Source organism: Myotis davidii, unplaced genomic scaffold (assembly GCF_000327345.1).
Source record: "Myotis davidii unplaced genomic scaffold, ASM32734v1 scaffold845, whole genome shotgun sequence".
NCBI lineage: Eukaryota > Metazoa > Chordata > Mammalia > Chiroptera > Vespertilionidae > Myotis > Myotis davidii.
Genome location: NW_006296223.1, coordinates 1,497,653 through 1,511,683, shown reverse-complemented (window position 1 = coordinate 1,511,683; position 14,031 = coordinate 1,497,653). Strand labels below are relative to the sequence as shown.

At 59.2% G+C, this 14,031-nt stretch overlaps 2 protein-coding genes across 3 annotated transcripts in view; one reads left to right on the top strand and one right to left on the bottom strand.

Moving 5' to 3' along the window:
• Positions 1–6: 6 nt before the first annotated feature.
• LOC102764105 (protein SCO2 homolog, mitochondrial) lies at positions 7–1,683 on the top strand. Of its 2 annotated transcripts, none has more exons than XR_001515116.1 (2): positions 7–691; positions 836–924. XR_001515116.1 is itself a non-coding variant. In XM_006771087.2 (2 exons), exons 1-2 carry the CDS (start codon positions 525–527, stop codon positions 1,650–1,652), a joined length of 831 nt encoding a protein of 276 aa, XP_006771150.1. In that variant the 5' UTR covers positions 7–524; the 3' UTR covers positions 1,653–1,683. The 2 variants fall into 2 exon arrangements, 1 of the variants encoding a protein (XP_006771150.1); XM_006771087.2 differs by having other exon boundaries at positions 7–538; positions 836–1,683.
• Positions 1,684–1,796: 113 nt separating this feature from the next.
• Positions 1,797–14,031, bottom strand: part of NCAPH2 (non-SMC condensin II complex subunit H2) — a 24,024-nt gene continuing 11,789 nt past the window's right edge. The window contains exons 4-23 of the mRNA XM_006771088.2: positions 13,976–14,028; positions 9,173–9,274; positions 6,165–6,220; positions 5,978–6,059; positions 5,831–5,899; positions 5,645–5,724; positions 5,436–5,563; positions 5,118–5,198; positions 4,596–4,711; positions 3,957–4,028; positions 3,670–3,736; positions 3,366–3,473; positions 3,223–3,276; positions 3,005–3,075; positions 2,839–2,932; positions 2,680–2,751; positions 2,522–2,577; positions 2,347–2,448; positions 2,112–2,261; positions 1,797–2,048 (exon numbers count right to left, since the gene is read on the bottom strand). Coding sequence (XP_006771151.2) covers positions 1,908–2,048; positions 2,112–2,261; positions 2,347–2,448; positions 2,522–2,577; positions 2,680–2,751; positions 2,839–2,932; positions 3,005–3,075; positions 3,223–3,276; positions 3,366–3,473; positions 3,670–3,736; positions 3,957–4,028; positions 4,596–4,711; positions 5,118–5,198; positions 5,436–5,563; positions 5,645–5,724; positions 5,831–5,899; positions 5,978–6,059; positions 6,165–6,220; positions 9,173–9,274; positions 13,976–14,028 — 1,754 coding nt within the window. The 3' untranslated portion in view covers positions 1,797–1,907. The remainder of the gene's footprint in view (positions 2,049–2,111; positions 2,262–2,346; positions 2,449–2,521; positions 2,578–2,679; positions 2,752–2,838; positions 2,933–3,004; positions 3,076–3,222; positions 3,277–3,365; positions 3,474–3,669; positions 3,737–3,956; positions 4,029–4,595; positions 4,712–5,117; positions 5,199–5,435; positions 5,564–5,644; positions 5,725–5,830; positions 5,900–5,977; positions 6,060–6,164; positions 6,221–9,172; positions 9,275–13,975; positions 14,029–14,031) is intronic.

The window sequence follows — 14,031 nt, the reverse complement described above, 5'->3', positions numbered from 1 at the left end:
GGGGGCTCAGGGAGTCTCTGCAGGGGCCGCCGCCCGCCAGGCACATCTCGTGCAGCGCTCAGAGCCCATTTGGTAAAGGAGGCGGGTACAGAGGCTAAGGGACGCGCCCAAGGTCACCCAGCCCGGAGCCCAAGCCCAGGAATCGAGGGGGGAGGGTGGAAGCCAAGCCGTTAGTCCTCGGAGGCCCCTCAGCAGCAGCTGAGCAGGTGAGGGGTCCTCAGACCCCCGCCGACACCCCTCCAGGAGCCCCTGTAGAAAGGCTCGGCCGCCGGAGTGGTCGGAAACCCGGATGTGAAGCGGGTGCGACTTGTGGCAGGTGGAACCCTTTTCTCCAAGCGGGTGGGCCAGCCAGGGAGTGACCCAGGTTCTGCTGTAGGCGGGGAAGGGGTGGTCTGCCGAGTCTGCCTTTGAGGGTTGAAGCCAGACTCACCGGCCTCCTTTCTGAAAAGGGGCTCATTGCAAACAGATACACGTGCTCAGGAACCCAGGCAGCTGTGCACGCGGAGTGATCTCAGGCGGCTCCGATGCTGAAACACAGGTGAGTGCTGCCCTGTCTGGAGCTGCGGGGCCGGGGCCGGAGCCGGGGCCGGGGCCAGGGAGGGAGGAGGCAGAACGAGGCACTCGCCTGAAGGACAGCAGTGACAGGCTGGACTTCTGATGACACCTAAGCTTGGAGCTTCTGCCTTCAGAGGTGAGACGGTTCTGAGCTCAGTGGAGCACTGGGTGGCCATTTGGGACAGCTCGGTCCTCCAGGTGGAGACCCATTTCCCCAGTGATGGGAGGTGACCCAGGAGGCCAAGGCACCTTCGCTCCTGACATGTTTGCCCTCTTCCAGGAGCATCAGGCCTGTGCTGCTGCTGCTGGCTCAGCTGCCCAAGGCTCAGCACGGGCTCTCTCAGCACAAGGCCTCCACCCTCCTGAAGACTCCTGGAGGCGAGGCCCTCCATGTGAGGTGCCGGCTCTTGTCAAGGCAGGGCCCTGCAGAGACAGGCAGGCAGGGCCAGCCCCGGGGCCCTGGGCTGCGAACTAGGCTGCTGGTCACGGCCTTATTTGGGGCGGGGCTGGGTGGGGCCTGGCTGGCCGTGAGGGCAGAGAAGGAGCAGCAGCGGCAGCAGCGGCGGACAGAGGCCCTGCGCCAGGCCTCCGTGGGCCAGGGAGACTTTAGCCTGCTGGACCACCAGGGCCAGGCTCGCTGCAAAGCCGACTTCCGAGGCCAGTGGGTGCTGTTGTACTTTGGCTTCACTCACTGTCCCGACATCTGCCCTGACGAACTGGAGAAGCTGGTGCAGGTGGTGCGGCAGCTGGAGGCCCAGCCTGGCCTGCCCCTGGTGCAGCCCGTCTTCATCACTGTGGACCCCGCGCGGGACGATGTTGCTGCCATGGCCCGCTACGTGCAGGACTTCCATCCGCGGCTACTGGGCCTGACGGGCTCGGCTGAGCAGGTTGCCCAGGTCAGCCGCAGCTACCGTGTGTACTACAGTGCCGGCCCCAAGGACGCGGACCAGGACTACATCGTGGACCACTCCATCGCCATCTACCTGCTCAACCCCGACGGCCTCTTCACGGACTACTACGGCCGGGCCAGGTCGGCCGAGCAGATTGCAGACAGTGTGCGGCGCCATATGGCTGCCTTCCGCAGCGTCCTGCACTGACCTGGGTCATTAAAGGGTGTGGTGGAGCTGATGTGTGTCTGAGCCGTACCAGCTGCCCTGGGAGGCCACGGACGAGAGGAGCCCGGCACCTGGCTGTGGGCTGGGTGCTGGAGATGGGCAGCTACCTTCTCTACACAGGAGCCTTAAAGGGATGGGTGGAGTGGCAACACCATTTTATTAGGCTGGGCCAGCCAGGAAGCAGGTGTGAAGTGAGCAGGTGGTGTGCCCAACATCATGGGAGACAGGGCTGCCCACTCAGGGCTGAGCCATGGAGGGGGCGGTGTAGGTCTGGAAGCGCTTGTGGGCCCGCTGGTGTGTGAGCAGTCTTAGGGACATGGTGTCCACAGCCGCCTCCAGCCCTGGCTGCTGGGTGATCTCTACCGTGTGGTCATTGGCCTGTAAGGACAGGGTGTCAGCAGAGCCAGGGACCACTCCCCTCCCAGGCCCAGGGCCACTCACCAGTTGCAGAGAGGCCAGCATGGCGCGGCACACCTCGAAGGCAGGCTGGCCCGCCACCAGCTTCGCAAAGGGACACCACTGGTTGAGCTGACTGAACCTTGAGACCATCTGGTCCCCGTACAGGTGGATGTCAAAGGGCACGTGCTGCTCCTGCAGGAGGGAAGAGCAGGGTCCTGGTCAAACCCTGCCAGCATCGGGCTCCGTGCCCGAGCAGAAGCCGGCCCAGCCCGCTTACCTGCTCCTGGAGCAGGGGCTGGATGCTGTCCTCCCAGTCCCGGACACGCTGGCTCAGCTCCGTCTCCTGAACGAACTTCTGAGACGTGGTGATGAAGAGCTCCTAGGAGAGGACGGGAGCTGCTGCCTCTGTCAGAGCCATCACCCGGCTCCCCCCGACCCCCACCAGGGCCTACCACGTTCCTCCGGACCAGCTCCTCGTAGCTCAGGGATGCCGGCATGGCCTCTGCTTCTGGAAAGGAGGGCAGTGGAGGTGTGGGCCACACCCTGCCTCCCTTCACCCTTGAGGAGCCCCCTCATGAGGGCCTGGCCAGCAGCCCACTCCTAGACCTACCCATGTCTGCAGCGGCCTCAGGCTTTGCCCTGTCGGGCTCTGCGTATTCTTCAGGCTCCAGAAAGTCATCTGCTGGGAGGTGGGGTGGAACCAGCAGGAGGCAGGTCAGCAGGCAGCCTGTCCTGAGCCCTCTTCCTCCCGCCACCTGTGAGCACCCACCTGCTGCCCCCAGCTCCTCCAGGGAGTCCTCCAGGCGGTCCTCCTCCACAGGCCACAGCCCCTCCTCGGCCCTCGGCAGCCACCGCTTAGCTGCCTGTGCAGAGAATCTGTGAGCCACTGCTGTCTCCCACCACCCGGGGCTGTGAGGCCAGTGGCCAGTACTTGCCTCCCTCCTCTGCAGTTTCCGGAGTGTCTCCAGCTGCTCCCTCACGTGTTTCCAGTACAGAACCTCCATGTCTACACATAAAAGCCTCGTGAGGGGGTGCCCGCATCCAGCCTAGACCACCCTGGACCACCTAGGGCCTTGGGCATCCCCAGGCGGAAGGGAGGAGGGCAGAGCATGGTGCCATTATCCCTTAGGAGCACACAGGGCCCCAGTCACACCTGCAAAGGACGGGCCCTTTTTCCGGAGCCTCCTGCTATCAGCATGGTCAGCATCTGCAAGAGAGCTGGGTTGTCAGGAGCCAGACCAAGTCCCTTCCTGCCCCTCCTGCCCTGGACTGGCCCAGTCCCACACACCCACTCACAGGTGGCCAGGTACCACTGGTGGAAGTCCTGCAGCTTGGCGGCCCCCTTCCTCTTGCGCTTCTGTCCCGGAACCTCCTCCACGCAGGCGGGCACGGAGTAGGGTTTACCTGGGGGGCAAATGGACTGTGTCTCGGGCACCACTGCAGGCCCCGGGGAAGATCACCAACACCCCTGAGAGCCATCACACGAGGGAGCACAGCCCCACCAGGCTCTCCATGGGTACAGGGCACACCCCACCCACCACCTGTACCCCCATGAACCCAGCCACAGACAGTGGGTACAGCTGTCCCTCCACCCAATTACCTTTCTTGAAGGGCTTAGAGTCCAGGGAGCTGAAGGGGTCCAGGCTCTGCCAGGGGTCTGGGGTCTCCTAAGCACGGAGAACAAGTAGACTCAGGGAGAGTGGGGGACATACCCTTCCCCCAAGGCCAGCACTGAGGGCAATGACGGCCAGGGGACACTGGCCACGCGGAATCCAGGATCCAAGGGTGGAAGGGCCTCAGTCAGGTGGGAGTGAAGATGTGGGTAGTGAGGCCTTCGGCACACACCCTCCCTGCAAGTGGGGTCGGGTCGGGGCCCCACCACCTCACCTTCAGCTGGGACACAGGCTCCAGGGCCTCCCGCCTCTCCCTCAGCTCAAACCTCCTGGGCTGGGCAGTGCTCTGCAAAGAAATGGCCTCAGGGATGTCCCCTCCTGTGCTCTGGGGACAAATACTCTCCAGGAACCAGAGTATTTGAGCAGGAATTTCAAACAGTTCAAGGGCTAAAAGTAACATTGCTAGGAAAACTCCAGAGAACACAAACTAGTGAGCTAGTGGTCACGGGGAAAAACAAAACAGTAACATGGTAATATCCATGGAGCTACCAGCCAAAATGAACACTAACATGCTTCCTGTGTGAAGTTCGTGTTGTAAGGAAAAAAGGACGTCTTCGCTCTAGGGCCGGAGCACAGAGCCCACCCTTCGGGGCTGAGGGGACGGCCAAGGCCTCCAAGGTCCCCTTCCTGCCAGCCTGCCTTCGGGAGGCAGCTCCAGAGACCAGCTGCCATCTGTGGCTACAGGGGCACCACAGGCTCAGCCAGCCCTGAGGAGCAGCAGCTGCTCTGCAGGGAGAGGCAAGGGGCAAGGAAGCCGCTGCCCAAGAGCTGGTTTAGGATACGTGGGGCTGCCCAAACCCAGGGCTTGCCCGATGGACGACTCAAGCTTTGCAGGCCTCAGTGTGTGCCCCACCTGCTGTGGGCTCCTGGACTCCTGGGGCTCCAGGGGGACCTCAGGGAGCTCTGCCACCCCCTCTGCATCCTCATCCTCATCCCCACCTGCGGGCATCGGGCCTTCTGGAGACGTGCCTGGGCAGAGGAGCAAGAGACCCGTCAACCCCGAGGAGCCCGCAGACCAGACAGCAGGTGAGGGCTGCCCTCTGGGCCGAGCGGCCCTCCCCCGTCTCGGCTTCTTCATTCATCAGACCCAGGGACGCGCACGGTGTCTCACACTCGACGTGCTTGTGCCGTTGATTTCATTCTACTTCTGAGCTACTTTCCTCTCTAAATGTTGCCTCTGTGCCTGCCCAGAGGAATGGGCAAACAGGGCAGCGGGCTGAGTGGGGAACGAGGCCTGGGCACAAGGGCAGCTCCAAGGTCTCATGGCTCCCATGCCTCCCCAGCACAGGCAGAGAGGGGTGAGCAGGCTGCGTCCGTTGAGCAGAGTCCTGTCCCCACCCCCACTAGTCGGTCCACCCGCATGACCTCTTCTCACCTGACTCCTGGGAGATGCCGGGCACAGGGACCGGACTCCTGATCATAGAGACTTCCATTGGCTGCTCCTCAGCGCATCCAGCTGAGAGAGATGGCGTGAGACAGGTCAGCCCAGCCCCCGCCTCCCCCCAAGTCTCCCAGGGACTCAAGAGCCAGGGCTGGGGAGGGAGAGCAGGGCCCTGCACTGAGCAGCTGTGGGCAGACGGGGCAGCAGAGGGACCAGCTCCAGCAGGCCGGCCTGTGGGGCAGGTGGCTGGGGAGGGAGGATGTCCAGTAAGGAGCCCCAGACCCACACCTAGGCCCACACCCACGCCCTCACCCGTCCTGGGCAGCAGAGTCTCCCTGGGGGACAAGCCCACTGGCTCCAACATGAAGGCTCCTCGGGGGTGAGGGGTGCACGTGTTCATCCTAAAATCCTTCCGACTGGCCAGGACCTCCCCCTGACAGCTGTGCTGGCAAAAACACAGCCTCTGAGGAGACCATCCCCAGCAGCCGCCCTCCCCCACCAGGCCCAGGCCCGGCCCGAACCTGTACAAGGGGTGGCTGTTCTTGTCCATCTCATCCAGGGCTACCAGGGCCATGGGCAGGAGGGGGACGATGGCGACCTCCTGCACAGGGGCCGAGAGGGGGTGAGCGTGGGAACGAGAAGGGATGCCCACACTGTACAAGCAGCCCATCAGCTACGCTCACCCCACCTACGGGGCGGGCACTCACACAGGGGCCCTGCTCATTCCTCAGGTCCACGTTAGCACGGGTGTCAGGCAGGTCGTCCAGCGACAGGAACTGTGAGGAGACAGTGAGCTCAGCAGCAGCACTCAGCAGGCACCCAGCGGGCAGCAGCCAGGCACCCAGGAAACCTACCTCATCCTCCACCCGCTGGGAGGCCCTGGAGCTGGCGTCCCTGCTGGCCCCGTCTTCCTGCGCCGCGAGCTGCCTGGCCCTCCTGGGAGAGAAGCAACGCATGGGAGCTCGGAGGCTGCAGGGGCCTCCCCAGCCACACGCAGGGCACACGGGCCTCCACCTCCTGGCTCGCGCCTCCAGGACTCACCTCTTGCCAGAGATGAAATCGAGGGCCTGGTAGACCAGCGAGTAGAGGTATTCAACCTGGAGGCCGGAAGCAGGAGGTGAGGGCAGACATCGTGCACAGAGAAGCCGGCTGTCCCCCGCCCAAACCTCCGGCACAAGTCCTGCCAGTGTGGCCATCAGGAGCACTTCCCCAGTGACAGAACTGCTCTGACAGCCTCATGAGCCCCTCCCCCACCCTCAAGGCTGTGCATCCGCCATGCGCTCTGTGCACACCTGCCTGCGTGGTCCATTCCCTCCCGTGGCAAACGCCCACCTCCCACCTCCTGCCTCCACCAGTCTCTGGCACCTGACACCACTCAGCCACAACCCAAGGGGCCCCACCCTTAGGGTGAGGGTGGGGATTTGGAGATGCTGACCAGAACGCACCACCAGGGGGCGCGCATGCTGCGCGAGCCACATGCGGCTCTTTGGCCCCTTGAGTGTGGCTCTTCCACAAAATTCCACGTGCGGGCGCACACATACAGTGTGACTGAAACTTCGTGGCCCATGCGCAGAAGAAGTCGGTTTTCGGCCTGGGCGAGTGTATTTTGAAGTGCCGTTGATATTTGGCTCTGTTGACTAATGAGTTTGCCGACCACAGCTCTGGGCGAACCCTCTGCTGGGGGGGCCTTTTCTCTCATGCCCTGGACACTGACACCGTCGTGAGCAAGAGACCCCACTTATTAGGAATAACAAACATTAACTTTCCTAAGTGTGTGCCACACACACAGAACCTTGCTTCACGCTTCATCTCACGTAACCTGTCTGAATAGGGTGCCACTACCACCCTTACTTTATCGGAGAATAAACCCAGGGCGCACCCTCCCTCCTGCTCCCTCCCCCACACGCATGCCTCTCCTAAATCCTCAGACCCCACGGGGCTTGCCGCCAGGGCAGCAGCGGGCAGCAGCGGCAGCTCTTCCCGGGCTCACCCACACCCGTCTCCAAGGCCCCCTTTCTCTGGCCGCCAGTGAGCTGACAGCAGCCCCCCAGGCCACCTCCTTCACTGTGACTTTTTGCTCCTCAGCGGCCACAGCAGCCCCACCTTGGCTCTCCTGTTGCTGCTTCTGTCCTAAGCCCTTCCTTGTTCCACTGCCTCCAGCTTTAATAAATGTGCTCTCAAAACAAAATTAAAATTAAAACATTAGAGAGAGAGAGTAAACTCAGACTCAGAAACACAGTGACCTGGCGCAGTGCTGGGCCCAGGCAGCGCTGGCTCTCGGCGCCTGTGAGCCTAGTGCTGTGCTATCGAATACAGCAGCCACCAGCCACATGTGGCTATAGCAACTTATATGAATTAACAGTTAATAAAACTCAAGATTCAACTTCCTTAGCCATGCTAGTCACAGTTGAAGGGGTCAGGAGCCACCTGCAGACAGAGGTCCCCACCTGACCACAGATCCAGACCATTCCCAAAGCCCGCTGGGCCGACTCCAGAGCCCGAGCCCCACCCCTCGGCTTCACTGCAGGCGACACCTCCGTTCCTGCCTCACCACGGATCTGCCCATCTACCTGCCTATCAGTCCCCTTGTACTGGTGCCTTCCAAGTCAGTTGCAGACATTCCTTCTTAGGATAAACACAGGAAAAAGGAACTTGGTTCAATGGGATTATCTAGGACAAAATCAATAAAATCTGAGACTGTCTTAAAGCTCTGCAGTGCCCAGAGGCACATCCACACACCCCGTGCCAGCCAACCACAGCAGATTCCTATCCCTTCTGTCTGCTGTGGACCCTGGAACTCAGCTCCTCACAGCTCTTCTAACTCCTACCTCCCACCCCTAAACTCCCAACACTGGATCAGCACCATGGCCCACTTGCCGCCCCCACCTCCAGCCCAGCCCCGGGGACCCTAAGCCCCTGGGGAGGTGCCCTGGAACAGCAGGTAAATTCCATCTCTATTAGACCACGCTTTCCATTCACCTTTTGTTTTGCGCTTGCCAAATTTCACTCTCCAAATGTCCTATCCAGTAGCTGACTCTCAGTACCTAACTTAGAGCCTCCGTTACAGAAATCAGGGCCTTCGGCATCAACTCCCCAAATGCCTGCGTCCAACTTCTCTGCATCCATGTTTACATGTCCCTCCAGTCTCCAGGGATGAGGCATAGCCATCCCTGACCCACTCTCACTTCTTCTGGTATTCTGTTCGTCTATTCTCCTCCCTCCTCCCTCCCCCCTTCCTCCGCCACCACTTCCCCAGCTGCCCTTCTACGGGTTAGCACCATGGTTCCCAATCCCCACTGTCAGAGAGAATGTTTTAAGAAATCCTGGTGCCTGCACCACTCCCCCGTTCCAGTGCATTCAGTCTGGGTAAGGCCCAGCCACTGGTAACGGCTGGGATAGTGGCCTCGGTTAACAACCGCGCTTTAGTTACTACCTCGTCTCTTTCCTCCCCTTTTCAATAAAATTTCTCAAGAGACGTCCACACTGACCTGGAGCACTTTCTCGTGCCTCTATTTCCTTCCGCCAGTGGTCCAGCCCTCCTCTCACTAAGTCCCCGTGACCTGCACACCCAGAAGGTACTTGGAAATCTTTAGTGTATGGGTCCAATTCACTGAACTCAACATTTTTGGCCATTTTTCTTCCCTCTGGACATTGTCTACTGCTCTGACTTCCTGGCCAAGACATTTTCGCGATCACCATCTCTGACTTTCCCCTTGAGGACACACCCTGAACACTGGTTCCCACGGGGCTCCCTCCCTTCTGCGTTCCCTCTCTCTACAGCACACTCTCAGCCTGGGGAGCACACATGCGGGCTGGATGATTCTCTGCAGCGTGGGGCTCTCCTGGACGTTGTAGGGTGTTTAGAAGCAGGCCCTGCAAGTTTAAATCCAAGCTCTTGTTCAGTGTTGAGATGGCGAGGAATCCGGGAAGGAGACGGGGCTGGCAAGGCAGGTCTGAGACAGAGTGAGCCTGCCACCTGCCCCGCAGCACACAGGACCTTGGTCCTGCCAGCCCCTGAAACACCCAGGCCCGTGGCCAGGGATGCCCACCTTCTTACTGTAGACACAGGCGGAGCCCTGGATCAGCAGCGCTGCCTCCACAAAGTTCATTGTGGTTTTGCCTTCATCAAAAGAAATGCAGATCTGGTCCAGCTGCAAGACACAAAACCGGTTCTGTGGGAAGCCGAGCCTGTGCCCCTCCCGCAGGAGCGCCCACCCACCGCCCCACCCCTGGCCCCTCAGACTGACGGCTCTGGCTTCGCTTGGGGCTCACTTGTCTGCTGTTTTGGGAGGGTCTCTGTGCTCTCCCCCACTTCCTGTGACCTCTGAGCCTAGTATTTGGAAGAGGGAGACCCCAACCACACAGCCAGTGCTGCACGCAGCTCCCTGAAGGTGCTCCATCCAAGTCAGGGCTGACTCAGACAGACCGGCAGGAAGACCCCGCACCCCGAGAGAGGAAGGGGCCTTCAGGGGTGGGGAAGACAGAGACGAAACACCAATCCTTTGAGCAGAAAACTCAGGAAACACTTCCCAGTGAGTCCTCCTCCTTCTTCTATGACCCCTGAACCCCAGCTCCTATCAACCACATGCCAACAGCTCCCACACCTGTGCAGAGCAGCGCCCTCTCCTAAGTTCAGGTGCGTTTGTAGCTGCCTAGCAGGTATCTCCATCGAGACTCCCCCCAGCCTGGCCCCTCCTGCAGTCCCCACCAACAGCTCTTCGAAGCCCTTACATGCCTGTCCAGCTCTGTGCCAGGAACGCCCACCCCAGCCTGGCCCAAACGCTTCTGCAGTCTCCCTCGGCTTCCTGCCACCTGAGGGAGGTCTGGCCACGCCCGAGTCTCTCCTCCCTCCGTGCACAGCAAGCCGCATCAGGGCAATTCCAGCCTCTAGAGCAGCGCTTGATGCCGGTGCCCAATAAATGCTCGATGAACTAAGTGGTGGCGTCAGCTAAGCCGAACACGCTTTGTGGTTCACTTTCCCAGATGAAGGAAATGGCTTTTCAGGAAGAGCAGCCGCCACACAAAGGCAGTTTGCTGACAGGGTGCATATACTTAGGAAAACGAGTCTTAGATGATCATATCCAAAGCGTAGGGCGTGCGGGGGGGTGAGGAAGATATTAGGCCTGTGGTGGTGCCAAGAAGGGGGGCTGGGAGGACTCCACCAGCGCAGGGCGGCTGCTCCTCACTCCGGACGGAAAGAGGGAGCAAGTTGTTCAGGTCGGCGGGGAGGAGAGGAAGCAGGAGCAGGACAGAGCGAACAGACGTTGTGCCCGAAGAAAGGGCACGTGGAGAGGGCGGCAGGGCCACCCAGACGCTGAGCAGCAAAGGTGGCCCTTCTCTTCGGTGACACTCCCCCCAGCTGGGCCCCCACTCCCAGAACCTCACTCTCCATTCTCCTTCTAACGACTCCCAGGTGGGACCTCCCGTCTATGCCCAAACCTTTTGGGTGGCTTTCCCGACAGTCACACTGAAACAGGTCCACACTAAGCCCTAGAGTCCCCTCCCCAAACCACCTACCCGGCATCCCAGGGCCTTACCTCCCACCCTGTTCTCACCTCCCCACTTCCCCCCATGCCCAGCTCCCAGCTCCACCCTGGCCTGTCGGTTCCTGTCCACGGTGACCCCGTTCTTCCAGCCCTTCCCTCCAGTCTCCTCTCACACATCAGCCAGGGCTTGTCTGAAGACATCAGTTAGACTACGTCGCTGTACCCACTCTTAGGGAAAACCCCAAGATCCTAAGCAGAGCCCTCCACGCTGACCGGCTTCCCTCTCCAGTGGCCCGCCCTCCCTGCTGGCTGCACAGGACTCACACGGCCTACTTCCCAGCTCAGAACCTCGAACACTGTTCCCTGAACCTGGGTCTTTCTTCAGCTCACTATGACTAAGCAACTCCTCATCCCAAAGTGAGGTCCCCCGTCAAACTCTCCATAGAACCCTCGACCTTTCTTTCAAACCGCTCTCCCGTCTGTGACTGTACAAAGGCGCCCACAGTGGTGAGGAGGGCGACAGCTGGGACGTGGTGCAGTCATCTAACCTCTTTGGGGAACTAACACCAGCACCTGCACGGGCAGGGCTCCCGGGAGGGTTAAGTGAGTTCGTATGTATAAAGCACACGAAACGGGGAGGCTGAGCAAGTGCCAAATGTGTGAGGCTCACTCCAACTCCTGTGTTTACACCTAGGACCCAGCTCCCACAGAGTGCGGTGGGGACTATTTCCTCAAGATTTAATAGGTCCTTAGCATACAATGGACCAGGGTGTGGAAAGTCCAGCCCTTGGGCCTCATCATTGGGTCTGGCCGAGGGCTGAGTTAATTAAATGTTTGACCAAACAGCACAGGCTAATGTTTAAGGTGATGATTTTGTATGGCCCTGGCGAATGGTGCTATCAACATCCAAATGGCCCTTGGCAGAAAAAGCGTCCCCCACCCCTGCAACAGACACTCAACAACAACAAATAAATAAGTGGATGAAAGAAAACAGCTACATAATGAAATCTGTCTAAAAAGAAAAAAGAACATTCTGGTAGCTGTGTGGAAAAAGAAACACCACAAAACTAGAGTCAGGACGTGGGAGCAAGGGGAGGGGCAGGGCAGAGAAGGTTTGAAGAGCAGCCGCGAGCAGGAGGCAGATTCATCAGGCATCTCCAAGTACCCTGCTGGAAACCTGAACCCAGTCACCCGACCCAGCACAGCTCTCCGCATTTCCTCAGCAGAGTGTGTCCACGCAGAGGTCCACTGGCATATCAAGTGTTCATTTAACAAGCGTTTATTCTGCACCTAGTAAGTGCTGGGCATTCTGTTAAGCAAAAGGAAAAGAGCATAAACATGGTCCCTGCCCTTGAAGAGTTTACATTTTAGGGTGGCAATAGACCATAAAGAAGTTAATAGCTCATGATACGCATTCCACTTCTTTATTTTTCATTAATCCTCACCTGAAGATATTTTTTCCATTGATTTTTTTAAATTATTATTGATTTCAGAGAGGAAGGGAAAGGGAGAGAGATAGAAACATCAATTATGAAAATCACTGATCAGCTACCTCCTGCACACCCCACACTGGGGATCGAGCCCTGCATCCTGGTCATATGCCCTGGCCAGGAATTGAACTGTAACCTCCTGGTTCATAGGTTTACGCTCAACCACTGAGCCACGCCAACTGGGAGATTTTTTTTTTTTGTGAAAGATTGGAAGGGAGGGAGGGAGAGGGAGGGAGAGAAACATTGATATGAGAGAGACACATCGACTGGTTGCCTCCCAAACGTTCCCCAAACAGGGCTGGGGATCGAACCTGCAACCCAGGTATGTGCCCTTGACTGGGAATCGAACCCAAGACCCTTCCGTGCATGGGTCAATTCTCTAACCACTTGGCACACTGGCCAGAGTGTGACAAACATTCTAAAGCACTATGATCGGGAGAACCATTTCAGATGGGATAGTCAGCTCACATTTAAACGGAGACATGAAGGGTGCTAAGTAATTAGTCATAAAAAAACAAAACACACACAGCCACACGGGGTGAAGAACGCAGCCCAGCAGGAACAGAAAATAAGAATGAACTCAGGTCTTGCAGGTGAAGAACCAAGTGAAGGCTAAGAATAAAAGCAGGACGAAGGCGAAGATTCAGAGGAGGAAGCTGGGTTTTACCCTGAGAGCAATGGAAAGCCACGGAGGGGTGCTGGGCAGGGCAGTGCTCCGGCCTCCCCTAAGGTGTAGAGTCACACTTGCTGCTGGGTGGGGCATGGATTGGACGGGCCAAAGCAGCAGTGGGGGGCCCAGGAAGGAAGGGAGGAAGGTTTTGAATGAATCTGAGCCCGATGGTGGCCTGGACCACAGAAAAAGGAGAGAGGGATTCAAGCGGAATGCTGGTGGGATCACACAGGCTTCGTGGGGGGCTGGATGTGGAGGGTGGGGTTTCACTAGATGAGCTCTTAGCTCTCACCTTCCGTGGAAGAGTGGTGCCATTCGTCAACATCAGGAAGACTGGGATTTGCACATTTAATATATCTCCTTCGAATGACTCCCAAATGCACGCTCCCAGGTGGGACCTCCCATCAATGCCCAAACCTTTTGGGTGGCTTACCCGACAGTCACACTGCAACAGGTCCACGCTAAGCCCTAGAGGGTCCCCGCCCCAAGCCACCTACCCGGCGTCCCAGGTGACATGTGAGATCCTGGGAATAAATGAGAATGTGGAGGGGAAACGAGTGAGGAGATGGCCCAGGACGCACCTGCGGCGCTAGGCACTGAAGGTTGGGGAGGAAAGAAAAAGCGGGCACTGAAATCGGACAAACAGGAGACAACAAAACCTGTTTCAAGAAGGAGGGCGTGGTCAACCCAACAGGTGCTGCAGAGCCGCACGGACGGCCCTTCCCGTGCGCCCGGGGTTTGACGGGATGGAGGTCGTTACCGATCAAGACGAGAGCAGCCCAAAACGTGAAAGCGAAAGTCAAGGGCGGAAACAGAGCAGACAGCTCCTGGCGCTGCGGCACTCCGGGCACTAAGACAACACTGCATGTCAGTTACCGTTAAAAGTAAATTTTAAAACAGAAGGGAATTCTCACATCCTGGCCCAGAGGTCTCACACACCCAACGTGCACACACACCCCATTGCATCGGAACCAATGCCGGTCCCACCTACTCCATCGATCGCGGAGCCCGCTCACGGGTAGCGAGCGACCTGTCATGACAGGCTCCCCTCGCAGCGATGGGGGCGGGGACGGCGCCGGGAAAAAACACCAAGCCCGAGGCCCAGCGCGGCCAGAGCGCCGGATGCACCGGCCCGGAGGGGGCAGACCGCCCGGAGCCCCCGGCCCGGCGCCCCGCCCGCTCAGCGCCTCCCCCGGCCGCCCTCACCTCCTCCAGATATTCGCCCAGCTGGGCCGCCACGTCCACCTCCCAGTTCTTGGTGA